The sequence below is a fragment of the Gossypium arboreum genome, chromosome 5 (assembly GCF_025698485.1).
Source record: "Gossypium arboreum isolate Shixiya-1 chromosome 5, ASM2569848v2, whole genome shotgun sequence".
In the NCBI taxonomy this organism is placed as follows: Eukaryota; Viridiplantae; Streptophyta; class Magnoliopsida; order Malvales; family Malvaceae; genus Gossypium; species Gossypium arboreum.
Genome location: NC_069074.1, coordinates 91,932,468 through 91,958,945, shown reverse-complemented (window position 1 = coordinate 91,958,945; position 26,478 = coordinate 91,932,468). Strand labels below are relative to the sequence as shown.

General features: G+C 32.8%; 4 protein-coding genes and 1 pseudogene across 15 annotated transcripts; all 5 read left to right on the top strand.

Moving 5' to 3' along the window:
• Positions 1-2,801: 2,801 nt before the first annotated feature.
• On the top strand, positions 2,802-4,006 carry LOC108453044 (probable long-chain-alcohol O-fatty-acyltransferase 5; annotated as a pseudogene).
• Positions 4,007-5,449: 1,443 nt separating this feature from the next.
• Positions 5,450-6,814, top strand: LOC108451077 (probable long-chain-alcohol O-fatty-acyltransferase 5). The gene has a single exon (XM_017748810.2). The coding sequence runs from the start codon at positions 5,461-5,463 to the stop codon at positions 6,565-6,567; it is 1,107 nt and encodes a 368-aa protein (XP_017604299.2). The 5' UTR covers positions 5,450-5,460; the 3' UTR covers positions 6,568-6,814.
• A 1,501-nt stretch (positions 6,815-8,315) lies between these two features.
• Positions 8,316-9,599, top strand: LOC108451076 (probable long-chain-alcohol O-fatty-acyltransferase 5). Its single transcript, XM_017748809.2, has one exon. The coding sequence runs from the start codon at positions 8,429-8,431 to the stop codon at positions 9,446-9,448; it is 1,020 nt and encodes a 339-aa protein (XP_017604298.1). The 5' UTR covers positions 8,316-8,428; the 3' UTR covers positions 9,449-9,599.
• Positions 9,600-13,516: 3,917 nt separating this feature from the next.
• On the top strand, positions 13,517-15,309 carry LOC108453043 (probable long-chain-alcohol O-fatty-acyltransferase 5). The gene has a single exon (XM_017750929.2). It carries the CDS (start codon positions 13,601-13,603, stop codon positions 14,618-14,620), a length of 1,020 nt encoding a protein of 339 aa, XP_017606418.1. The 5' UTR covers positions 13,517-13,600; the 3' UTR covers positions 14,621-15,309.
• Positions 15,310-17,722: 2,413 nt separating this feature from the next.
• LOC108453041 (DNA topoisomerase 1 beta-like) lies at positions 17,723-24,221 on the top strand. Of its 12 annotated transcripts, none has more exons than XM_017750927.2 (17): positions 17,723-17,930; positions 18,549-18,657; positions 18,826-20,030; positions 20,157-20,351; positions 20,504-20,584; positions 20,681-20,740; positions 20,856-20,950; positions 21,065-21,221; positions 21,304-21,429; positions 21,980-22,060; positions 22,244-22,334; positions 22,418-22,551; positions 22,847-22,915; positions 23,011-23,100; positions 23,355-23,458; positions 23,550-23,718; positions 23,793-24,221. In XM_017750927.2, exons 3-17 carry the CDS (start codon positions 18,840-18,842, stop codon positions 23,859-23,861), a joined length of 2,712 nt encoding a protein of 903 aa, XP_017606416.1. In that variant the 5' UTR covers positions 17,723-17,930; positions 18,549-18,657; positions 18,826-18,839; the 3' UTR covers positions 23,862-24,221. The 12 variants fall into 12 exon arrangements, with proteins under 12 accessions (XP_017606416.1, XP_017606414.1, XP_017606413.1 ...); XM_017750925.2 differs by having other exon boundaries at positions 18,796-20,030; XM_017750924.2 differs by having other exon boundaries at positions 18,529-18,657.
• Positions 24,222-26,478: the final 2,257 nt, after the last annotated feature.

Below are 26,478 nucleotides of genomic sequence, written 5' to 3'. Positions count from 1 at the left end.
AATGTAACAAATAAATAAAAAATAAAAAATACAACATATAATGAAATTTATGAATGTATATACAATGTTAAAAATAATACAAATAAAACAATATTTTATTAAATATAACTAACTTTTTTTTTAAAAAAAGGACTAAAATTGGATTCAATTAAGAAATTTGGGGGTTAATTCGCGAAATAATAAAAATTCTAGGCCTAATTGAAATGCTCATTAAAAAAGAGGGACTCACTGGGCTATTTGCCCTAATCCCAAAACGACACCGTTTCCCCTAATACGGTTTTAAATCACTGTGAGGGCCAAATTGAAACAGAATTAAAACATTAAAGCTAAATTAAAAAATAAATAAAATGAAATTAAAAATATAAAAAATGCAAGAGGACCAATTGGGCAATTAACTCATTTTATAAAAAACACGCGGATCCTCCCCAGGTTATCGGGTCAACACGCGGGTCTTCAAGTTTTAAAACGAGGTCGTTTTTTTGCTTATTGACTTAAACCAAAACAGCACCGTTTCTTTTAGGCTATATAAGCCAAATTTTAAGCTTGAAAATCATTTTTACACCAGTTAGAAAAAAAAACTTAAAGAAATCCTCTGCAGGAGGATTCGGGGTCGGCTTCAGAACCTCGTCGGGCCCCTATCCTCAGGCGCCTACGCCCACACGCCACCGCGAGGACCACCACGCACGGTGATCAAAGGGTTAAAAACCCTCGTCCTTTCAAGCGAATTACAGGTAACTCTCTTCCTCTTAGTATTTCCGTGGTTTATTTAAAAAAAAAATGCTTCGTATACCAGTCAGAAAATAATTAACAAAATATGAAATATAAATCACCTTAAGAAACTGTTTGCAATCCTGAATGTATTCGTATGTCTACTGTTTTTATTTTCTAAAAAAAATCCAGTTTTTTACATCGTATTTGATTTAGGCTTTTATAGCCATTGTTTACAATATATTTTGGGAAGAATTCTTTTATTTCTTCCCATTTTTGTTTGTTTGCTGCTGTTTCTTTCTCTTTTGCAGATATTCGCGAGGAAAATTCGACGATGATCGTGCTGGACGTAGATCTGCCGGTGGCGTTGATCACGGCGTGACCTGGAGCTTGGAATCGTGGCTTTGATGGAGGGTACTGGAAAGACAGAAACCGAAGGAGCGTGACGTTTGGTTTGGCTTCTGGAATTTTCTGTTTACGGCGCCTAGGGTTCCAAAAAAAAACTAGGTCTCCCCTCATCTGTTAACACATTTGGGCCTCTTGGGCACCGAATGTAATGGGTCTGCTAGGCTTAAGCTAAAACCGGGTGTAGGCAATTAGGTCAAATGTAAACGGGTAGTGGGTTTAGGTATTTGGGCTCTGTATATGGACTGTTTAAATAAATAAACATTTATTTTTTTTTTTAGTTTTAAAGCCCGGGCAGATTTGGGCTATTACACTCCTTTATTCTGTTCTCGCTTTCGGTAATTCTTTTTTCCAATATATTACCATCCTCCACATTCCATTTCTTCAGGATCCCTTTCAACTTTCTCAATTTCACTGCCATTTTCCTATTGAAACAACGCAAACCTGACCATTCCTCTTTTCATTTTTCGTTTTTGCATATTCGTAATTGTTATATGTGTCATCTTGCCTAATGGATCTTGTCAAGCCAACCTCTTTGACCAATGGAAAATAGGAGAATTTCCTCTATAACATTTTACCAACATTGTATGTGGAAGCTCACCAACATGGTAAAACATTAATCCTTTACTAAACATCTGTCTCATGCATGTTTGACAAGTGTAAAAGAGGCAAGCCACATTGACTTGACTCTACCAACTTGTTTCATTACATCCAAATACACCAAATCCACCAAAAATAAATTATTATGCCTAAAACCAAAATTAAATTTATAGTATAAAGAGTAGGGTGATCCCACAATGACTAATCTATCTGAATCTGTATCTCTTTATAACCAAAATGCGTTGCAGGCAGTTTTCGTGCCCATGACTCATGCCAACCTATACAAATAGATGGGGATTAAATTAGAATATTAAATAAATCATAAAAAAATTAAATAAAAAATAAAATGGAATAGAAATAAGTAAAACAAAATAAAAAATGAATAAATAGATAAAATGAAAAATTTAGCCTTAGGCACAATTTTGACTTTGGCTTTGAACTGATCCTAGATAATGGATTCTCTCCTTCAAACGATAAATCAATTATAGAGATCGAAGAACAATCTCAAAGGAATCTACTTCAAAGATTATGAATTATATAATCGTCTCCCTTACCCAAATACAATTAGAATATCCTCTTTTACCTATAAACTTTGTTAAAACCTTTCAAGAAGCCTTTTTATCGATCTTTGAAATTTTCAGAACCACCACCAACGACTCTCCATAATAATGTATATGAATCACCATGTACCATTAAACCAACATTTTGTATCAACAATTGGTGCGATTTACAGGTAATAAACTTGAAAATTACAACTATTAAGAGTTTCAGTAGCAAGCTAATTCAGTTGGTCAAAGTAACCAATAACAAGGGAACTATTATGAAAAGGACAAACTGGGCTTCTCTCATTTGTCTGCTTTGAAATATAACAAGTATAGATGTTGTCACGTTTTGCATTAGATTAATTATTTTTTAAGCTAAATTATTAAAATAAAATAAAAAAACCACTCGTAAAATTATATCAATATTTTAATCAAACACAACCAAAACTATATTTATCATGTCCAACCAAAATTCACAACTAACAAATTGTAGGCTTAAATTCATTATGATATATATGATTGGAGGCAATACACCTATCTACAACATTCAATTAAATACACATTAAATTTTACACGTTTCTATGCACTTATCCAAGTAAAGTAAACTGCATTCCTTATCAATATTAAGCATTAAACTTCATTTCCAATCAAAGATCCAAAGATCAAGAAATGGAGAACGAACTTCACAATTTCATCAAGGTATGGATTTTAGCTATAATTTCCCTTTGTTATTGTTTCTACATATCATCAAAGCTCCCCAAAGGTATTTTCAAGCTTATTTCTTTAACACCAATCTTCATCTTCTTCCTTTACCTCCCTCTCACCATCTCCACCGCCCCTCTCGTCGGCATCACCGCCTTCTTCCTCTCTTGGTTAGCTAATTTCAAGCTCCTCCTCTTTTGTTTCGACCAATTCCACCGCTCTCACCACCGCCGTCCAACCTTGTTCATTTCATTTCCTTAGCTTCTCTTCCTATTAAACCAAAACAAAAAACCCCATCTCAAAACAAATCTAAGCCACCCCAAAGATCAATCTTGTTTGCTATTAAAGTTTTAATATTAGCTTTGCTTTATCATTGTTATAGCTACAAACAAAATATCCATAAAAATGTAGTTCTAGTAATGTTCTGTGTCCGCATCTACATTGAGCTTGAGCTCATCCTAGCCGTGGCCGGAACCCTTGCTCGAGCCATGTTTGGGTTCGAGATCGAGCCACAGTTCAATGAACCCTACTTGGCTACCTCTTTACAAGATTTTTGGGGTCGTAGATGGAACCTTATGGTTACTAGTATTCTACGACCAACCGTATATTACCCCATACGCCGTATTTCTACTCGTTTGCTTGGATCAAGGTGGGCTTCGTTGCCCGCGATCTTCGCCGTGTTCGTCGTCTCCAGCTTGATGCATGAATTGATTTTTTATTATTTGACTCGTGTGGCTCCAACTTGGGAGGTGACATGGTTTTTCATCTTACATGGGGTTGCGGTGGTGGCGGAAGTGGTGGTGAAAAAGGTGGTGCCTGATAAAATGAGGTTGCACTCGGTGGTTTCCGGGGCGTTGGCTTTGGGATTTGTGGCGGTGACTGCCGTTTGGTTGTTTCTCCCGCAGTTAGTGAGGAATGGTGTAGATGAGAAGAGCATTGGAGAGTACTCCAAGTTGATGGATCTTATAAAGGGTTTGCTTCCATTTTGAATATCATTGTAATTTTAGAAAAAAATCATAAATAAAAATCAAGCCATTTAAATTCCTTCATCATGGTGACGATTATATTGAAGGCAGGAAGAGCATCCTTGAAGTTACAAAGACAATTCAAGTCGGCATGTTTTATCAAAACACAGCATTGTTTGGTCGGTGGTGGAGGCCGTATCTCCCAGTGACCACCTGCCCGCAAAGGTTCAACCTACTCAATGGAATGTTACATATGGTTGCCCCTTTAGCTCCTTCCACCATTGCAATGACCACAAAGATTGCTACCAAGCAATACACCATAAGTTTCTCACTAACTTTACCCATTTTTCTTGCCTCAATAAAAACCTATATCAAACACAATGCTAAGTAACACACCTGCACTTAATTTATAGCAAGGGTTTTGCGGTAAGCTATTTAATATTCACTCAATAATCAGTAAATTCTTTTTGGCCACCAAACTATGAAAAATTATAAAATGGTCATCTAATTATTAGTAAATTTCTTTTTTAGTCACTTAATTATCTTGGATTTTGGGCATTTCTATTTTTATGATAGCTAGCTGAGAACCCAAAATGACAAAATTAAATAGTTTAGTAATTATTTTGTAACTTTTATAAATCAAAATATAAAATAAATAAAAAAATTAAATAAAAATAAAATGAAATAGAAATAAATAAAACAAAATAAAAAATGAATAAACCGATAAAATGAAAAATCTAGCCTTAGGCACAAATTTGACTTCGACTTTGAACTGATCCCAGCTAATGGATTCTCTCCTCCAATCGATAAATTAATTATAGAGATCGAGAAACAATCTCAAATCTACAAATTCTTCCGTAATAATAAATTAATTAAGAGATTAGCATGACGACTAACCCTTACCAAGTACATAACCTTGAAAGCAACTCGCACCCTAACATTTCAAACTTCCATTGTACCAGTATAGAAAATGGTAAAAAAAGTATCGAAATAGTAGCATCCATGTCCAAAATTAATTACAATAAATCACTAAAAACATGTCGATTAAACACATTATCAACGTGCAAACAAAACGCATCATGACCAAGCATCCAAATTCCCTCCAGGGAACCTACATCACCCAATGACTCTCCATAATAATGTATATGAATCATCATCTACCATAATGATATGCACGTAATCAACTTCAAAATTACAACTATTAAGAGTTTTAGTACCAATCTAGTTTAGTTGTTCAAAGTAACCAACAACAAGGTAACTATTATGAAAAGGTCAAAGTGGAGTAAATATTTGAATATTCAAATATACTCTATCTTTGTAATTTTCGTACATTTAAAATTTAGTCTTTATATTTTTACTTTTAGAAATTTAATCCCTTAATTTTTGAATTTAAAAATTCAAACATAGTTATTAACACTATTAAATTCACAAAATACCCACTTAATAATGATGTATCTTAAATTCATTATGATATGATTGGAGGCAATACACCTATTTACAACCTTCAAATAAATACACATTAAATTTTGAACGTGTCTATGCACGTATCTAAGAAAACGCAACCACATTCCTTATCAATATTAAACATTAAACTTCATTTTCGTCAAAGATCCAAAGATCAACCTATGGAGATTGAACATTACAGCTTCATCAAGGTATGGATTTTAGCTATAATTTCCCTTTGTTATTGTTACTACATATCATCAAAGCTCCCCAAAGGCATTTTCAAGCTTTTTTCTTTAACCCCAATCTTCATCTTCTTCCTTTACCTCCCTCTCACCATCTCCACCGCCTATCTCGCCGGCATCACCGCCTTCTTCCTCTCTTGGTTAGCTAATTTCAAGCTCCTCCTCTTTTGTTTCGACCAACCACCGCTCTCACCACCGCCGTCCAACCTTTTTCATTTCATTTCTTTCGCTTGTCTTCCCATTAAATCTAAACAAAAAACCCCATCTCAAAACAAATCTAAACAACCCCAAAGATCAATCTTGTTTGCTATAAAAGTTTTAATATTAGCTTTGCTTTATCATTGTTATAGCCACAAACATAATCTCCATAAAAATGTAGTTCTAGTAATGTTCTGTGTCCGCATCTACATTGAGCTTGAGCTCGCCCTAGCCTTGGCCGCAATCCTTGCTCGAGCCATGTTTGGGTTCGAGATCGAGCCACAGTTCAATGAACCCTACTTGGCTACCTCTTTACAAGATTTTTGGGGTCGTAGATGGAACCTTATGGTTACTAGTATTCTACGACCAACCTTATATTACCCCATACGCCGTTTTTCTACTCGTTTGCTCGGATCAAGGTGGGCTTCGTTGCCGGCGATCGTCGCCGTGTTCGTCGTCTCCGGCTTGATGCATGAATTGATTTTTTATTACATGACTCGTGTGGCTCCTACTTGGGAGGTGGCATGGTTTTTCATCTTACATGGGGTTGCGGTGGTGGCGGAAGTGGTAGTGAAAAAGGTGGTGCCTGATAAAATGAGGTTGCACCCGGTGGTTTCCGGGGCGTTGGCTTTGGGATTTGTGGTGGTGACTGCCATTTGGTTGTTTCTCCCGCAGTTAGTGAGGAATGGTGTAGATGAGGAGAACATTGGTGGGTACTCCAAGTTGATGGATCTTATAAAGGGTTTGCTTCCATTTTGAATATCATTGTAATTTTAGAAAGAAAAAAATATTTAATACTTGGGTAACTAGTAGCATAGTTTACCCATATATACATAAATATATATATATATATATATATATATATATATAACAAGACATGTGAATACACTTTGTAGGATAATCACGAGAGAACTTGAGTGGAAAGTACATAACTCTCTGAGTCTGACTTTAACAACAAAGTTCTATGAAGAATATCTTTTTAAAAAAAATGAGAGAACTGATGGAATTCAATGGTCTATATAGTTGTTGAGGGAAGAAGAATTGGTTTTCCTCAGACAACTTTTTGAAGTGTTGTTTTTTAGTAACCAATTTAGACTCCCAATAATTAATGGTATTATCCTTATATTGGGGTTTTATAAAAAAAATAAATCGTAACATATTTACAAATATGGTACCTTTAAGCTTTAGTTAATGATTCGTAGCATGCCTAAATACCTTCATTATTATTTACACCCCCCATACTGACATCTTTACTAAGTCTTGTAGGTATATAGATATAGATTTGTCCTAAAGACAGCACCCACTTTCACAATCCCTCACATGTTATTATTATTGCTCAACTTCGTATTTACTTTTTTTACTTAAGGGCAACATTATAAAATTAAGTGAGAGCACTGCCTTTAGAACTTAAAAAAAAAAAAAAAAAAAGTATAATAACGTTTTGGTCCTTTAACTTAAAAAAAAATTATTTTAGTCCCATTTAATTTTTCGCTTCTTTTAATCCTTAAATTTACGTTATTTATCAAACCATTTCAAAATAAATGAAGAAAATTAATGTACGAACATAATTTAAATTACATTTAAATATATTTTCATATCCAACCAAAATTGACAACTAAAAAATCTACGTCTAAATTCATTATGATAAGATTGGATGACATACCCTATCTACAACATTCAATTAAACACACATTAAATTTTGTACCTATCTAGTTATTTTTTTAAAAATTTTGCTGTTAGTACTTATATTATGTATAAATTATAAAAATTAATTAATGTTTATATATTTTTAATTTTGAAATTACTATCGTAATTTAAAAATTTATGCAGCAAATATATTATGATATTTTTAATGTCATGTTAATTTGTTATTTTACATAGAACTCGCAAAAAGTCAATTAATAAATTCAATGACTATCGTGTGCATCAAGACTAAAGATGCTCGAATTAGAGAACATGGACTAAATCTACAACCTTACGTTAGTTCAGAAGTATTAATAGAATTAAACCAATGGATTTAATTGTTATTGTTTGAGTCAAGACTGCAATTTAAAATTTATAAAGTACAAGAATTAAAATTAACTAATTGGAAAAGTAAAAAAAATTAAAATTTACATTGAGTATTTACACCACCAAATGTGTTCCTACTAAATCAAAGTATGTAAACTTAAAGTAGTGAGATTAAATCTCAAATTTAACCGGACTAAAATCAGAATTAGACACATCTAAACAAAACAAATGAGTTAAAATATGTCATAAGTCTCTACACTCTTCGTAAAATTGAAATTTAGTAATTGTACTTTTATTTCTAAATATATAGTATCTCTACTTTTCATTTTTAAAAATTTATTTCCAACTGTTAGTGCTATTAATGTTATTTTGTTAAATTCAGGTTCATTACGACATTAACAATTGAACTTGAATTTTGAAATTCGAAAAATAGAAGAATTAAATCCTTGAGAATTAAAATATATAGACTAAATTCCAAAATTTTGAAAATTACAATTACCTATTAACATATTATGACCATGGTTCTCGATGTAAGTAAAGTCAAGTACATTATTTCTTATCAATATTAAACATTACACTTCATCTTCATCAAAGATCCAAAGATCAAGAAATGGAGAACGAACTTCACAATCTCATCAAGGTATGGATTTTAGCTATAATTTCCCTTTGTTATTGTTACTACATATCATCAAAGCTCCCCAAAGGCATTTTCAAGCTTTTTTCTTTAACCCCAATCTTCATCTTCTTCCTTTACCTCCCTCTCACCATCTCCACCTTTCATCTTGTTGGCATCAGCGCCTTCTTCCTCTCTTGGTTAGCTAATTTCAAGCTCCTCCTCTTTTGTTTCGACCAACCACCGCTTTCACCACCACCGTCCAACCTTTTTCACTTCATTTCCTTAGCGTCTCTTCCCATTAAACCTAAACAAAAAACCCCATCTCAAAACAAATCTAAACCACCCCAAAGATCAATCTTGTTTGCTATAAAAGTTCTACTATTAGCTTTGCTTTACCATTGTTATAGCTACAAACAAAATCTCCATAAAAATGTAGTTCTAGCAATGTACTGTGTCCATACCTACATTGAGCTTGAGCTCACCCTAGCCTTGGCCGCAATCCCGGCTCGAGCCATGTTTGGATTCGAGATCGAGCCACAGTTCAATGAACCCTACTTAACTACCTCTTTACAAGATTTTTGGGGTCGTAGATGGAACCTTATGGTTACTAGTATTCTACGACCAACCGTATATTACCCCATACGCCTTATTTCTACTCGTTTGCTCGGATCAAGGTGGGCTTCTTTGCCGGCGATCATCTCCGTGTTCGTCGTCTCCGGCTTGATGCATGAATTGATTTATTATTACTTGACTCGTGTGGCTCCTACTTGGGAGGTGACATGGTTTTTCATCTTACATGGGGTTGCGGTGGCGGCGGAAGTGATGGTGAAGAAGGTGGTGCCTGAGAAAGTGAGGTTGAACCCTGTGGTTTCCGGGGCGTTGGCTTTGGGATTTGTAGCGATGACTGCCGTTTGGTTGTTTTTCCCGCAGTTGTTGAGGAATGGCGTAGATGAGAAGACCATAGGAGAGTACTGCAAGTTGATGAATCTTTTAAAGGGTTTGCTTCCATTTTGAATATATTTTAATTTTAAAAAAGTCATTGTTTTTCTTTTTTAAATATCTGAGGCTCAATTTTATCCCTTCATTTGGATTTAATTGAGAATTTATTTCGTAGTGTAATAATAAAACATTTTTAATTGAAATAAAATTTTGATTTGATCAGTAATATTTTATCTTGTATTAATAATAGGAGTGTTCGGGTATTTATACATATTGTTACAGATATTATTACAACTCATGATAGGGTCTCACTATTTTGTCTTGACTCTGTTGTTTCTAATACTGACATTCTCTGTCCTTAATACTGACATTCTCTGCGAACTCCAAGTTTGTTAGACACGTGTTTACGAAGCACGCGGTCCTTTTTATTATTGGGACTGACATTCTGGACGAGCTCCGTACCTGCTGGACACGTGTTTAGGTGGCCTACGGAGCACCCGACCCTTTTTGTGAGCTCCTTAAGTATATACGAACTGGATCTGTGACCTTACGTTACGAGTTGGGTCCTTAACTTTGCCTTGAGAGTTGAGTCCGCGTGCTCGCTTTTCGAGCAAGGTTCACAAACTCGCCTTGCTATCAGTCTTAGAATAAATTTAGAGATGAGAAAATACCTTCAATCAATTTGAAATCACAAATATTGAACATTGGATCAAAATCTTTGAATTTTTTTCTCAAATTTGGAAATATTTTCTGGAGAATTATGAAAGAATTTTGAGAGAATAAAAAATGAGATCTAATCTTTGATACGTGGACTTCAAAAATGAAAATGAAAAATGAGAGAAAACATTTAGAAATCAGGTGAGAACCATGTGTGAAGTGAGGAGGCTGCAGCATTCTTGAATTGAAGAACCCCCACTTGGTTTCAAAAAATTGGGGAAATTGCCATTAGGCCATTCCCACAATCCCCTTGTTTTACTAAATAATCTTTCCCCTCCAAAATTCTGAAAATATGGGTAATTTGTCATAAAACTACTTAAGTATTTCCCTTGTTTTGCAAAATAGTCCTATGTAATTAATATTTTAAATTCTCTCAATTAAACCTCAATTTTAATTTATTTTTCAATTCTAATTTGACCCTAAATATTTATTTTACCCAAAAATTATTTAAAACTATAAAATTAATTTTTCTAAAAATATTTTTATTTTCCGAATATTATTTCCCGATTTTTAAATAAAATTAAGCTAACTAAAAATTTACTAATAAACTCGATTAACTCTTAATTTTCACTCGGAACCCGGTAAACTTACCTAAAACTACTAGACCTATTTTTAGGTCACTCGTTCCTCTACTGATAACAACATACCCCTCAAATGGATTGGTTTTTTGGCCCACTTCTAATCGGCAACTTCTTTCGACATCTCGATGGTGCCTTTACAACCAAAGCTTTGATACCACTTTCCATGGGGCTAGAACTTTTGTCTCGCGTTCCATGCAGCATTAAGCAGTCCTTTCGTTCCAAGCATGCCTAAGTTAGCTTAACCACCAAACAATTAAGGATTCATAAAGAATTTCTTCAAGGCACCAATTTATATAGCGAAAGCAACTTAGCCAAAAGAAGAGAAAGTTACAGAAAGCTATGCACGAGAGGTGTTTGAGTAAATGCTCTCAATTGTATTACTTTCTCTCAAAGAATACAAGAAACAATAAAGAATGGAAAGAATTACAAGTGAGAGGGAGGCTCTCTATTTATAGTTGAGCTCCCCCAAAATTGAAGGTCAAGATCAAGTTATATTGACGGATAAGATTAGCTTATCCCTAAAATCTAGGAATTTATAATATTACACAATCAATTTACATAATCAAATCCAATCTAATCTTATAAGATATAATTCTCCTCAATCTTCTAATATAAGTTTCCCTATTTACCAAGGTAGTCTATGTTGTCATATCTTCATCATTAGGTCACGCAGGCTTCAATCTGACAAGCTACTTTAACAATTCTTTGAATTGGGTCAGTTCTTGTGGGCCAAATGATCCCCTTGTCAATGATAGACCTCCATGAGATGCATTGTGTGTGATGGTCACAGGCTTTTTACTCAGCTTGTGACACTAAAGTTTGATTGAATCAGAATCAGTAGAGAAAGAATCACGTCGGGTCGTCACGACATCATGTCGGTTCTCGTCATGACGATTTTGGCTCCTTTTCAGTAATTGCAGTTGCACTAGTAACCGTTGACCCTTGAAAACTGTACAGGCTACCATTTTTCTGTCCTCTCATTACAATAAGAGCTCCACGAGAGATTTTTACCACCGTTGAAATTCTTCTATTAAATTCTTTGGTGTGAAATTTTAAACTTTGTTAAACTATTCACTTGATAGTCATATAAGAACAAAAGTATTGTTGAAAACATTTATTATGATTTTTTTTCCTAAAAAACACTTATTCAAAATTTCCACGATAAAATAAATTTTTTTGTTCGAATAGTATTCTTGAGAAAAATTGGCATCAGCATTTTGATTGAAATAGACTAACTAATGACATTATAAAAGTAGATGAACCAAATCATGTCAAAAGCTAAAGTATATTCTCAAGTTTTAGCATAGTCTAGAAGCTAAAATTGAAATTTAACTATTGTGGTATAATGTAAAAAAAAAAAAAAAAGAGACGCAAATCTAAAAGAATTAGAAATCTGGGTGCCAATCTCTAGGACTCATATTGTACTCAAATTATATAGAACCACATAATATTTTATAAGAGTTAACTATATCAACTATTTAGACTAATTAAAAATATTATATTATATTAAAAATTAAAATACATAGATTAAATTTAAAAAGTAAACAAAACTTGTTATTTAATTTTTTAAATGAAAAAAAAAAGCAGTCGACTTACCACTTGACAAACCACTTCAAAATAGATAGAGAAAGTTCATGTTTGTTAACTTTACCAAAGTGGCATACACGTGGATTATCATGTTAACATTTAATTACTTTTTAAAAATTAAAATATTTCTAATATAATTTTTTGTAATTTTAAAATATTTTTTGAATTTTTAAAATTAAAAAATAATTAATTACCAATATGACATCACGTGACAATTTATATATATGTCAAGTTAACAAAAGTTAACGAACATTAACTTTTCCATTTATGTTAGAGTGAACGAACATTAACTTTTCCATTTATGTTAGAGTGATTTGACAAACAACATAAATTTAATAAAATCTAGATCTAAATTCATTACGATTGGAGTTCATACCTGGCCTACAACATTCAATTAAGTGCACATTATTTGTTCCAAAATTAAATACACATTAAATTTTGTACCTATCAATTATATTATGTATAAATTATAAAATTAATTTATATTTTAAAAAAATTTGAAATTACTATCGTAATCAAACAAATTATCATATTTGTAATGTCATGTTAATTTGTTATTTTTACATATTATTCACAAAAAATCAACTAATAAATTTAACGACTATCACTTGTGTCAAGACTAAAACTTTAAAATTCGAAAACTATAAAGACTAAGGTGCTCGAATTAGAGAACGTGGACTAAATCTACAACTTTACGTTAGTTCAGAAGTAATAGTAAAATTTAACCAAAATAGATTTAATTGTTATTGTTTAAGTCAAGATTGCAATTTAAAATTTATAAAATACAAGACTTAAAATTAAGTAATTCAAAAATTTTTTAAAAAAAATTAAAATTGATTATATTAAATTATAATTAATATTAAATTTAGTATTTAAATTCTTGTGGCACCACCAAACCAAATTATGACCCTACTAAAACAACTCAAATCAAATCAAATTATGAAAACTCAGAACAGACCTATCCAAACAAAATAAATAGATTAAAATATATCATAAGTCCTATATTCTTCGTAAAATTAAAGTTTAGTTATTGTACTTTTGTTTCTAAAATTTAATATTTCTATAAAGTTATTTTATTAAATTTAGGTTCATTATAACGTTATTTTTTAGTTAAATTGATATCAAATGAGTTTTTTATTTATTTCAAATTCAATAATGTTAACAATTGAACTTAAATCTAAAAATATAATGATTGAATCCTCTAAATAAAATATATGGACTAAATTGCAAAGTTTGAACATATTTTAACGTGATGGTTCTCGATCTAAGTCAAGTCTAACTACATTTCTTATAAATATTAAACGTTAAACTTCATCTTTATCAAAGATCCAAAGATCAACGAATGGAGAACGAACTTTACGATTTCATCAAGGTATGGATTTTAGCTATAATATCCCTTTGTTATTGTTTCTACATATCATCAAAGCTCCCCAAAGGCATTTTCAAGCTTTTTTCTTTAACCCCAATCTTCATCTTCTTCCTTTACCTCCCTCTCACCATCTCCTCCGTTCATCTCGTTGGCATCACCGCCTTCTTCCTCTCTTGGTTAGCTAATTTCAAGCTCCTCCTCTTTTGTTTCGACCAACCACCGCTCTCACCACCACCGTCCAACCTTTTTCACTTCATTTCCTTAGCTTCTCTTCCCATTAAACTTAAACAAAAAACCCCATCTCAAAACAAATCTAAACCACCCCAAATATCAATCTTGTTTGCTATAAAAGTTATAATATTAGCTTTGCTTTACCATTGTTATAGCTACAAACAAAATCTCCATAAAAATGTAGTTCTAGCAATGTACGGTGCCCATGTCTACATTGAGCTTGAGCTCACCCTAGCCTTGGCCGCAATCCCGGCTCGAGCCATGTTTGGGCTCGAGATCGAGCCACAGTTCAATGAACCCTACTTAACTACCTCTTTACAAGATTTTTGGGGTCGTAGATGGAACCTTATGGTTACTAGTATTCTACGACCAACCGTATATTACCCCATGCGCCGTATTTCTACTCGTTTGGTCGGATCAAGGTGGACTTCTTTGCCGGCGATCATCACCGTGTTCGTCGTCTCCGGCTTGATGCATGAATTGATGTATTATTACGTGACTCGTGTGGCTCCTACTTGGGAGATGACATGGTTTTTCATCTTACATGGGGTTGCGGTGGCGGTGGAAGTGCTGGTAAAGAAGGTGGTGCCTGTGAAAATGAGGTTGCACCCAGTTGTTTCCGGGGCGTGGGCTATAGGATTTCATGTGGTGACTGCCGTTTGGTTGTTTCTCCCGCTGTTGATGAGGAATGGTGTAGATGAGAAGGCCATAGGAGAGTACTGCAAGTTCATGGATCTTTTAAAGGGTTTGCTTCCATTTTGAATATATTTTAATTTTAAAAAAGTCATTTTTTTCTTTTTTAAATATCCAAGGCTCAATTTTATCATAAATAAAAATCGAGCCATTTAATTCCTTTAATTTAGACTTGATTTTCTAGTGTAATATATTTTTATTTCTCGTGTGTTATTGATAAGAGTGTTTGGGTATTTATATATGTTGTTACAAATATTATTACCGCTCATAATAGGGTCATACTATTTTATCTTGATTCCATTGCCTTTGGTACTAATATTATCTGTCCCTAGTACTAACATTCTCTTCGAACTCTAGGTTTCCTAGGCACTTGTCTACGGAGTATGCAGTCCTTTTTGTTTCTAGGACTAACATTCTGGGCAGGTTCCGTACTTGTTGGACACGTGTTTGGGTGGCCTGCGGAGCATGTGGCCCTTTCTACGAGCTCTCTGGGTGTATGAGAACTGAGACGGTGACCCTCTCTGGGTCCTTACGAGCTGGATCTGTGGCCTTACGTTATGAGCTGGGTCCTTGGCTTTGCCTTGTGAGCTAAGTCCACGAACTCGCCTTGTTATCCTCTTCGTAGTTCATTTCGCACTTAATCTTCTGGTGAGACCTATCTAGGTCATGAGTTGAAGACCCGGATCTCTAGTAGGGCTCGAGTCAGTGATTATTGATATATAACACGATTTATATCATATTTAAACTCAATCTCTAAACTTTTTTTCCCGTTTATATCCAAAGACGACATGATTAATTATTTTTATTTGAATTTTAGTCAAATGATTATTTCAAAAAAGTCGATGGTTTTCGTAAGCCTTTCAATAAGACGAGGGGAAAGAATAATATAAGATTGGTCAAGCGATTAGATCCTTTCGGTGGACTAGGATATATATAAGGAAAAGAAAACTCCACCTTGTATTTAGAAAACTCTTTGCAAGCCTAAACTCCATTATTAGTGAAGTCGAAAATTTTTTGAGTTGAAATTAAATTATATATTTTATGATAATAAAATTAAAATTTATCATTTTAATAGTTTATATTTTTATAATTTTAAAGAATTAAATTAATTTTTATTAATTTTGAAGGTCAAAGTATAATTTTATTATTACTAATTTAAAATTTTATAAATTATAAAAAAATTTAAATGAAAATTTTTCATTTTAGAAGAATTGAGGATCCTGCCAGCCTACTTGTGTTATTCATCTTACATGGGGTAGCGGTGCCGGCGGGAGTCGTGATGAAGAAGGTGGTGGCTGAGAAAATGGGGTTGCATCCTGGCCGATCTAAGGCAAAATTCAAACCTAAAAAGAAAGAAGAATGAAATAAAATAAGCAAAAAGGCATAGTGATTCCTATTAAGAAACCAAAAGTCCAAAAATGGAAGAAGAGATATCAATCATTGTTTCAATTTTGACTTTATATACACAAATCCAATAGTTGACTCTTTCAACACAAAGCTTTCTTTTGGTAATCAACCATGGAAACTTCTTGGCAGAAGGATATTAATTTAATTTAAATTTTTAAAATATTTAAATTTTTTAAAAATAAAAATACTAATACTAATTTAGTTGAGAAATAATTAAAATATATAAATCTAGAAAACTATATACACATGGGAGAAGGTATGACATAAAATAGTAATTTCACTTTATCATTATCTCTTTTTTTTTTAGGAGAATGACAAATTAGATTTTTTTCTTATAATTTTCAGCTTTTTTCTCTTGAAAAAATTTAAATTCTACTAAAAATGCTAAAAATCAAGAGGAAAAATCTGACATTTGTCATTCTCCTATTGGAAAGGGATAGGAATGATGTGGAATCACAGTTTATCCCTTCATTTAATTTCTTTTATCTCTTTTAGTTATTAAATCTGCATTTATTAACAAATCACCTCAAAATGGATGGAATAGTTAATGTTTGTTAACATTGCTGATGTGGTATATATGTGAATTGTCATATAGATGACATGTCGTCATATAGATGACATGTCAATATTTAATTAATTTTATAAAATTATAAAAAATAAATATTGTAAAAAAATTAATTAAATGGTGATGTGTCATTCACGTGACAATTAACACGTATACAACATAAGTTAAAAAAAAGGTTAGCTTTCCACTTATTTTGGAGTGATTTGACAAAAAATTACAAATTTAAAAACTAAAAAAACGAAAAATTAAATGAAAAGTTAAGATGATTTTTTTTAAATTGAAAGACCAAATAAATCGTTATTTCGTACTATTATTGAACAAATCCATGAACATTCAACACTTAGATATTTTCATTTAATTAGCAGCTAAAAGTACTTTTATAAAATTTTTATTATCGAAATATTTAATATATTTCAATTATATTCAACAATTTAAACTATATTATTTTGAATAAATTACATTAATAGTCATTTAATTATTAGTAAATTTTATTTTTGTCACTAAACTATGGAAAGTTACAAAATTGTCACTCAACTATTCAATTTTGTCTTTTTTTGTCACTAGCTGGCTAATAGTGGCCGGTTTTAAAATTTGCATAATAGTAACTTTAACCCTCAACATTTACACATTGTGTAATTTAATCTCTTTTTATTATTATGATAGTTTTGCTATTCATTGTGACTATTTCATCTAAAATGCTAAAAAAATTATCAACTAAATTTGATTGAAACTATAAAAAAATGAAAAACCCAAAAATCTCAAGATAGTAATTTTGATATTTTCTCGTTCTTTTAAAATCAACTCTTGACGTCACAAAGAAAAACAAAACTGAAAAAAAAAAAACCGTAATTGCACAATGCGTATATGCTAAAGGTTAACTTTTTTAAAATCAAGACTACATTGATATAATTTATAAATATTGAGGGTTAAGTTGCTATTATGCTAATTTTCAAACCTACTTAGCTCGTTGGTAGTGAAAAAAGACAAAACTGAATAGTTGAGTAATCGTTTTATAACTTTTCATAGTTACGTGACGAGTTACCCTATTTATATTAATTACATATAAAAAATACATCAAATAAAAAATAAAAAATAAAAAAAATTAAAATCATATGGGCTAAAGGCCCATAATATCCCCAAAGAGGCCCAAGGCCCATTGAGCTACCTTTTGTTCTCCTACCAAAACTACACAACTTTGTCTATATGTGAAACTTTATCGGTTTAAGTTTAACACACAGCTCAGAATCTGAGAAAAAAAAAGAAAAAGAAAAAAAAATACAAGAAAAAAATTCAATTTTTTTTAAAAAACTCCTGATAAATAGAAGAACTAAGAAATCAAAAGAAATAAAGCAAGGGTTGAATCGATCTACACTCTCTTATCAAAGTTTTGATCTTTTTGTTTTAAAGGTAGCCCTTTTTCCCTCATTAATTTCAGCACCCTTATTTTTGTTTTTGCCTCCCATAATTATTTCATATTTAGGGTTTTCTTTCACTCAAAATTGGGAACTTTTTTTTTGTTTTGTTAATCTTCTTTTTTTCTTATTGCTTGAATGTTTTAAATTCGATAATTTTCTCTTGGATTAGGTTATATACCGTAGCTCACTGTTTTGGACTTTTTTTTTTTGGGGTTAAGTTTTTTAAGCAAAAACCTCTGTTTTATTTAGGGGGAAAGGAGAAAAGATTATAAGCTTCAATCGGTCCATTGTTATTGCTTAGGTTTATCATTCCTTGAAGCTTTTTGCCTAATTTTTTGGCATTGTAAGTTAGGTTGAACTTAGAAGGTTATTAGTTTGCTCTTATTGGTGACTATTTGCATGTGTATGCATATGGGCTTGGAGGAAAACGCCTTTTTCATTTGTGGATTCTTTTATTATTGGTCTTATTATTAGGTTGCCTTTTGAATTTGGGGTGTTTGGAGTAATGGGTGTTCTGTATCTAATGGAATTTGTTTGGAATTCTTGTTTGTTTTGTTGGTCATTCCTCGAGCTTACGCCATTATTGTTAGCCATTTAATTTCATTGCTAGGATGATTTAACGCCGGGGGGATGGTTTTTTGTAAGTGGATATCCATGGTAGGCTTTGTTCATTTGTGGGGATTCTGACGGTTCTTCGAGTTATTGGGTTGGCATTTTAGGTATGTTGCATAATTGGTTTAGCAATTAAGCTTGTACAGTAATTATAATCTGTTTAATTAATTTATTGTCAATTTATAAGTGTTTTAGATGTAAAATATGTTTTATTGCCAAAGTAATTGGAATTCTGTTTTAATCAGATATTTGATTTGATATACATGCCAACACAGTTTGTGGTTGGATAATGGCTGTTGAGGCTCCTTCCAAACATGTTTTTGATTATGATGATGAGGATGACGATGGGCCCGTAGTTTTCAAGAGGAGTAATACCTCGTCCTCTAAGCAAAATCAGTTAAACTCGGAAGTAAAGAAGGCATCATCTCAAAGGTCTGACGGACAGTCTGGCAGACAGGCCTCCAGTGTACGAGCTCCTAATGGTCAAAATTCTGTTGCCCAGACCAACAAGTCAATCCCGCCGTCTAAGTCACCTCCCATCAGATCACCTATTTTGAGCCCGAAATCATCTAATTCATCCTCCAAGGCATCACCAGTGAGGTCACCAGTGGTTAGTTCTAAGGCATCGACTTCATTCAATGATCAGTCAAAACAAGCATCGAAGCAGAATAAGTTTACTGCTGTCAAGGAAGAGAAAAGCCCGATTAAACGTACTGATGAAACAAACAGCGACGACGACGACGACGATGACTCAAAACCTTTGAGTGCAAGGCTTAAGGGGATCTCAAGCCAGGGCAATAAAGGGGTGAGCACTTCAACTCCTGCCCAGTCACAGCGATTTGTACCAAAGATTGAGGTAAAAGGATCTGCTGAAGATCCAGATGATGATGCTCCTTTGTCTGCGAGGTTCAGCACAAAGTCTAATACTGGGACATCGAGCAGTAAGCCATATGGATCTCATGAGAAGAAACCTCTGGCTTCTAAAATTCAGCAGAATGGTTCTATCATGAAGGTCAAGCAGCAAAAGTCTTCCATGTTGTCAGATAAGAGACCTCTTGATAAAGGCAATTCATCAGATCAGTCTTATGCTAAGAAGCCAAAGATTTCAGATACTCCTACAATGATGAAAACCAAGCAAGTTACTGTGAAAGCAGAAAAAGATGATGAAGATGATCATATTCCAATTTCCCAACGGATAAAAAAGTCGGTTTCATCAGTCAGCAAAGCATCGTCCGTGAAGCAAAAGGCAACCAAGGTTGTATCTTCATCATTTAAAAAGATAAATAAGAAGTCGAAGAAAGATATGAAAAAATCTAAATATAGCAAGTCAACAAAGCTGTCACCTAGTTCTGGTGATGGACAGAAAAAATGGAGTACCTTGGTTCACAATGGTGTCATATTCCCTCCTCCATACAAGCCTCATGGGGTTAAGATGCTATATGATGGGCGACCAGTGGATCTAACTCCTGAACAAGAGGAGGTCTCTTTTTCACTCTCTAAATATATTTGATGTTTATATGTCAATTCTGTTTTCGTGTGTTTTTGTGAGGACCAATGTCTGCAAGATTTTTAATGGATATTTTAATGTGATCTTTCCTTTCTGCAGGTGGCAACAATGTTTGCGGTAATGCAAGAGACTGATTACATGAGTAAACCACAGTTCAAGAAGAATTTCTGGGAGGATTGGAGTAAATTACTGGGGAGAAACCATGTCATTAAGAGCTTGGACAAATGTGATTTCACTCCAATCTATGAGTGGCATTTGCAGGAGAAAGAGAAGAAGAAGCAAATGAGTTCTGAAGTAAGTTGGTTGTAAATATTTTTGGCTTTAATATACTATAACGTTTTCTATGACATCTATCTTAGAACCTAGATATCTGTTCTCGTAATATTCCTTCAAAGTAAATTCTATCTTAAGGTTTTACAATCATTAAGGATGGTTACTGTTTGTAGGAGAAGAAGGCTTTGAAAGAAGAAAAATTGATGCAGGAGGAAAAGTATATGTGGGCTATTGTAGATGGTGTCAAAGAGAAGGTGAAGATTTAACTTCAATGTAGAATTTGATTTATCCCATTTAAAACTACTTTCTTTTCTTCTGGATTTAATTCAGATGATTGTTTTCTATTGCAGGTAGGAAATTTCAGAGTTGAACCACCTGGACTTTTCCGAGGTCGAGGAGAGCATCCCAAGGTATTGATGACATGCGTGACAACTTTAATGTTGCAAAAAAACTTTATGCTTTAGTCGCATAGTTCCATTTATAGGATTCTTATATGATGCTCTTTCAATTTATTGTTGCTTTCAGATGGGAAAGTTGAAAAGACGTATTCGTCCATGTGACATTACTATTAATATCGGAAAGGATGCCCCAATTCCAGAGTGTCCAATCCCTGGTGAAAGGTTCAGACTTAAAAGACAAGAAGAGCATTTATTTTCTATAATATACGTAAATATTGAAGGTTATTTCATTCTAATGATCTTAACTTTGAGATTTCCTTTTTGTCTGACTGGCAGATGGAAAGATATTAAACATGACAATACTGTTACATGGTTAGCTTTCTGGAATGATCCCATTAATCCAAAAGAATTCAAATATGTATTTTTGGCTGCTAGCAGTTCTTTGAAAGGGCAAAGTGACAAGGAGAAATATGAGAAAGCAAGGCTGCTGAAGGTGATAAGCAATAGGATGGTGCTTTTAGTTTTTATTTAGTTAACCCTATATAAATAAATGGATGTTTGCACTTTAAATGCAGGACTATATCAAGAACATCAGAGCAGCATATACAAAGGATTTTACAGCGAAAGATGTTACAAAAAGGCAAATAGCGGTCGCTACCTATCTAATTGACAAATTAGCTCTTAGGGCGGGAAATGAGAAGGTATATCATGTTTACCATGGATAATCTAATTTGTGTTTCTTTTTACTTGTGCAAGTACATTAACATCTCTTTGTACATTAATTGTGGGTAGGATTGAATTCAATGGAGGAAATAAAATGTCCGAGCTGATGTAGTTTATTAGGCTTTTTGTGTTAGTCAGGTATTATATTTGGTGGTCCTATGTGCATTCTATTGATGTTTATGGAAAATGTTAGTGGCTGCTCCTAGTAATAGCAGAAGGGCAGAAAGGCTAAAGGGTAAAAGTTGATTGCATCTTCCACTGAATCATTTTTAACTATTGCTTTTCTATTCTTTTTTAGTTCTTTTCGTTCTCCTTCTCTCTTGACCTTTTAACTCTTTCAACTTCAAGTAGTAGTCTTTACTTAGGTCTTGTTTTATCTTTTAGGTTGAAAGATATTGATAACCAATATTTAATCTATGGTTTGTCTTGAAAGTTGCTGGGTCCTATTAACTTTTAGTTACGAAGAAAACTTTCAGACAACCCTCTCTTTTTTGGGGTATTCCTTATGTTATGTTTGGCCATTTGAAGGATGATGATGAAGCTGATACCGTTGGTTGCTGCACGCTTAAAGTAGGAAATGTGGAATGTATTCCTCCAAATAAATTGAAGGTAAGGTTGGAATATGCTCCAAGAAAAGATAGTATTTCTTTCGTAACTGTTGGAATGGGCCTAATTTTTCTGGGAGTTTGCCTGTTAAAACTCGTTAGTTTTGTTGAATTCTATGGAAGCCAAGTCATTTATCTGCTAGCTGAGACTGTTGTTAACATTTTTGTCCATGTTTTATTCATTCAGTTCGATTTCCTCGGTAAAGATTCGATCCAATACGTGAACACAGTAGAGGTTGAGCTTCCTGTATACAAGGCAATTGGACAGTTTCAAACTGGTAAGTTGTTGACTACCTGTGGCTAGAATTGATACATATATGATATGACTTAAGCCAAAGGGTGTGATCTCTCTTTTATACAGGGAAAAGCAAAAGTGATGATCTTTTTGATGAGCTTGATACGAGTAAACTAAATGCTCATTTGAAGGAACTCATGCCTGGTCTTACAGCGAAAGTCTTCCGTACCTTTAATGCTTCCATTACATTGGACGATATGGTATGTCAACCTATGCATCATCTGCATGCATTTTACTCTAATATTGCTTGTGTGTATACCCTATTTGCAAGTTGATAAGTGTACAAGACAAATATACTGGACTGTAATGATTACAACTATATATAAAATATATTTAGGAGAGCTTTCAATGTAGTGAGTAACAAGATTAGGAGTGTCAATACTTTGCATGGAAAGTTGAATTTTACAGTATCTGTACTTGTGTGATATGTTGGATTAATTTTTTAAAAGAAAAATTTTAACTTCATGCTTATTAATTTTCCTTTCTTCAATGCAGTTAAATAAAGAAACCAAAGATGGGGATGTAGCAGAAAAAGTAGTAATTTATCAGCGTGCAAACAAGGAGGTAAGGACCGTTTCTGGCTCGATGCTGAGCTGATGAAGTAATCTATTTTATGTTCAACTTTCTTGTATCTAGAATTTTGATTGTTTTTCCTGCAGGTTGCAATCATTTGTAATCATCAGCGCAGTATCTCGAAATCTCATAGTGCGCAAATGTCAAGGCTGACTGAGAAAATAAATGAGCTCAAGGTAACAACTCTCGCTAGAAATTTTCTTGGAAAACAATAGATGTGTCCGACACAAGTATGTTGAATTTTCAAAGCTTTTACATGTATTCGGAGGATCATATCGCTGCACCCTTTTATGAATATATGTTGGGTTCAAACATGGGTACTTGAAGAAAAATGTAGAGTCGAAGCAACATAGTCACTTTGGCTTTTCCTTACAATTTGGTGCTTTTCCATTCCATATCTATCAGACTGACCCTTTTTTGTTGCTTGTAGGGTCTTGTAAAAGAGCTAAAAACTGATTTGGACAGGGCTAAGAAAGGGAAGCCGCCATTGAAGGATGCTGATGGGAAGCAGAAGAGGAACTTGACCCCTGAAGCGTAATATAGCTTGTTCCCTTTTCTTTTTCTTAAAGCCTTCCATGCAAATTTTACAATCGAACTTCGTTTCATTGATTCATTTTTTATGCAGGATAGAGAAAAAGATAGCTCAAACAAATGTAAAGATCGAGAAGATGGAACGGGACATGCAGACTAAAGAGGATCTAAAAACTGTAGCATTGGGCACATCCAAAATCAATTACCTTGACCCTCGAATCACGGTTGCATGGTGCAAGCGGCACGAAGTTCCCATCGAGAAGGTAAAACCATGTTTGTTATAATTTTCAGAATGACACATTATTCAATTTCTTGATTGTATGATGATGTTTCACAGATATTCAACAAGTCACTTCTGGCAAAGTTTGCTTGGGCAATGGATGTGGATCCGGATTTCAGATTCTAATCATCCGTAAGGAAAACCAGGTTGGCGCCATTAAATTCTTACTCCGACCTACCTGTCCCCGGGAAAAAAAAAAGAGGGGGAGAAAGGAACAACCAAAACTCCCTTCTTTGTTGAAATGATGATCCATTTTTCCATATATTTTTTTTTTATCGGTTTTAGAGGGAAAAATTCATGTTATATGTCGATCTAATCTAATCAAAGGGCTAGTTGGCCCATTTCTTTTATCCATCCCTGTTGCTAAAGAAATTGTCTGCTTTTTGAACATTCCTTACTAACTGTTAAATGTCGAACTGGATATACATTGAACAATGTTTCATAAACAGAGTTAAATTTTATACATTTGCTCCCTTTTTCTTACTACTTTTTTCATGTTCAATTCTTGGTATAACAGAGACCAGTCCTCAAATATTGTATTATTAAGCAAGTTTTATTGACTTCACTGTCATGATGGTACACATGGAGTGGGATTTTTAAATTTTTTAAAAAAAAAAAAGAAAAGAAAGAGGTTTTAATTGGGGACTAGTATACATTGTTCGATGGCAGATTGTTGGACTGGAAATTGGTTAAGGTATCGGTCTGGTGAAAGGTCTAAAATCGGTTGATAATCAGTACGGTTGAACTGGAGTACATAAAGATATGTTGGTTAAGGTATCGTTCTTCTTGAAGGTCAAATTTAGCAAAAAAAAAAAAAAAGTCAAATTGACAAAATATGTAATTGTTAAAGATTAAATTTGTCATCATGTGTTTTAATAAACAATCAAATGTAAAGTTTAAAAATAAAATAACAACACATATGTACGAAATTAAAATAAAAAATTAGCTTAAATTGTGAATAAAATAATTTTTTTGAGTTGATGTCGAGTAAACAATATGGGTGAAAAATTGTATAATACTATTGAAATATATAAAATATAAAAATAAAATTTTGGTTGAAATGGTAAAATATAATATTATAAATAGTTGTGGAATACAGTTCAAATCTCAACATTTAAATTTTTTAGTGATTTTTCTTTAAATAAGAAAATGACAAAAGTATTCTTGTAATAATATAACCTTTTAAAATATGTAAGACTATTTTAATAATTTTCTTAATTAAATTAACGCAAGTTAACTCGTAATCTTAACTCAATCATACACTTAAATAATATATATTACCATGAAAAAACAAGCTTCAGAAATCCAATAAGAATCCACCCCCAAGAAAGACAAAGATGAACCCATCATGAATTAAACATCCACACTAGTCTAAGTGAACCCAAAAGACTTTTAAAAATAGTTAGAAAAGAAAATAAATGAGATTATATAAAAGCTAAATACATATTTAGCCATATGAGTTTACTCGTGTTTTTATTTTAGTCACTTATTTTAAAATTTTGTTATTTTTGTTATTCATGTTAGATAAGTTGTCAATTTTAATCACTCCACCATTAAAATGAGTTTTATCACCAAACGGAATGCTGAAGTTGTCTGGTATAATATCAAAATTAGTCCTCAATGTTTACCATTTTATTAATTTAATCCTAATTTTTAAAAAGTTACAATAAATTTAACTTTTAATATTTACACATTATACCAATTTGGTCATATATTAAAAATAAAAAATATAATTAAAATTTAAAAATTTTATAATAAATAAAAATTCAAAATTATTCAAATTTATAAAAAATATATAAAATATTCAAAAATTATATTAAAAAAAGGCGTTAGCCCTTAGCAACACCATGAAAGGTTCCCTCTTTCTTTCATTTTTAAAAAAAATTCTTTTTTAAATATTTTTTAATTTTGTTATGTTTTGTTTTGGTGATCATTATGTCAAACATTGCAAAGCTCAAGTTTGCAGCTCTTGATATATCTGGAAAAAAAATTATTTATCATGGATACTTGATGCTAAAATTCATTTACATGTCAAAGGTGTTGGAAATACAATTGTGCAAGGCAATAAGGAATCTCAAGACAAAACCAAAGCTATGATCTTCCTCCGTTATCATCTTGAAGGTTGAATATTTGAACATAAAACATCCACTTGAATTGTAGAATGATTTGAAAGAAAGATATGACCATAAAAAATAAAAACAGTAAACCTCCCTAAAGCTCATTATGATTAGATGCACCTCAGATTACAAGATTTCAAATCAGTGAGTATAACTTTGAATTATTCAAATAAACTCTCAATTAAATTTGTGTGAATAGAAAATTACTGATGCAGATTTATTAGAGAAAACTTTCTCAACCTTCACGCTTCTAATATGCTCTTGCAACAACAATATCATGAAAAGAATTTTTAAGAAATACTTTGAATTAATCTCATGCCTTTAGGTGGTTGAACAAAATAATGAGTTGTTGATGAAAAACTACAAAAATCATCCCACTAGTTCTGCTCCATCCCCAGAAATGAATGTGGCAGTGCATTGAGATTTTGAGCATGTGTATGTATATATATATGAATATGTACATGTGTGAAAATGAAACATGCGATTTGATGTGTATAAAAGAACAACAATATAAATTTTACCCTAGTAAGATTGGTAGAATAGTTAGGAACTTATGTACAATTGGCATGCCATAGGAATTAGTGTGCGCGCTTTGGATCGACAATACGATGCCTTATGAAATAGCA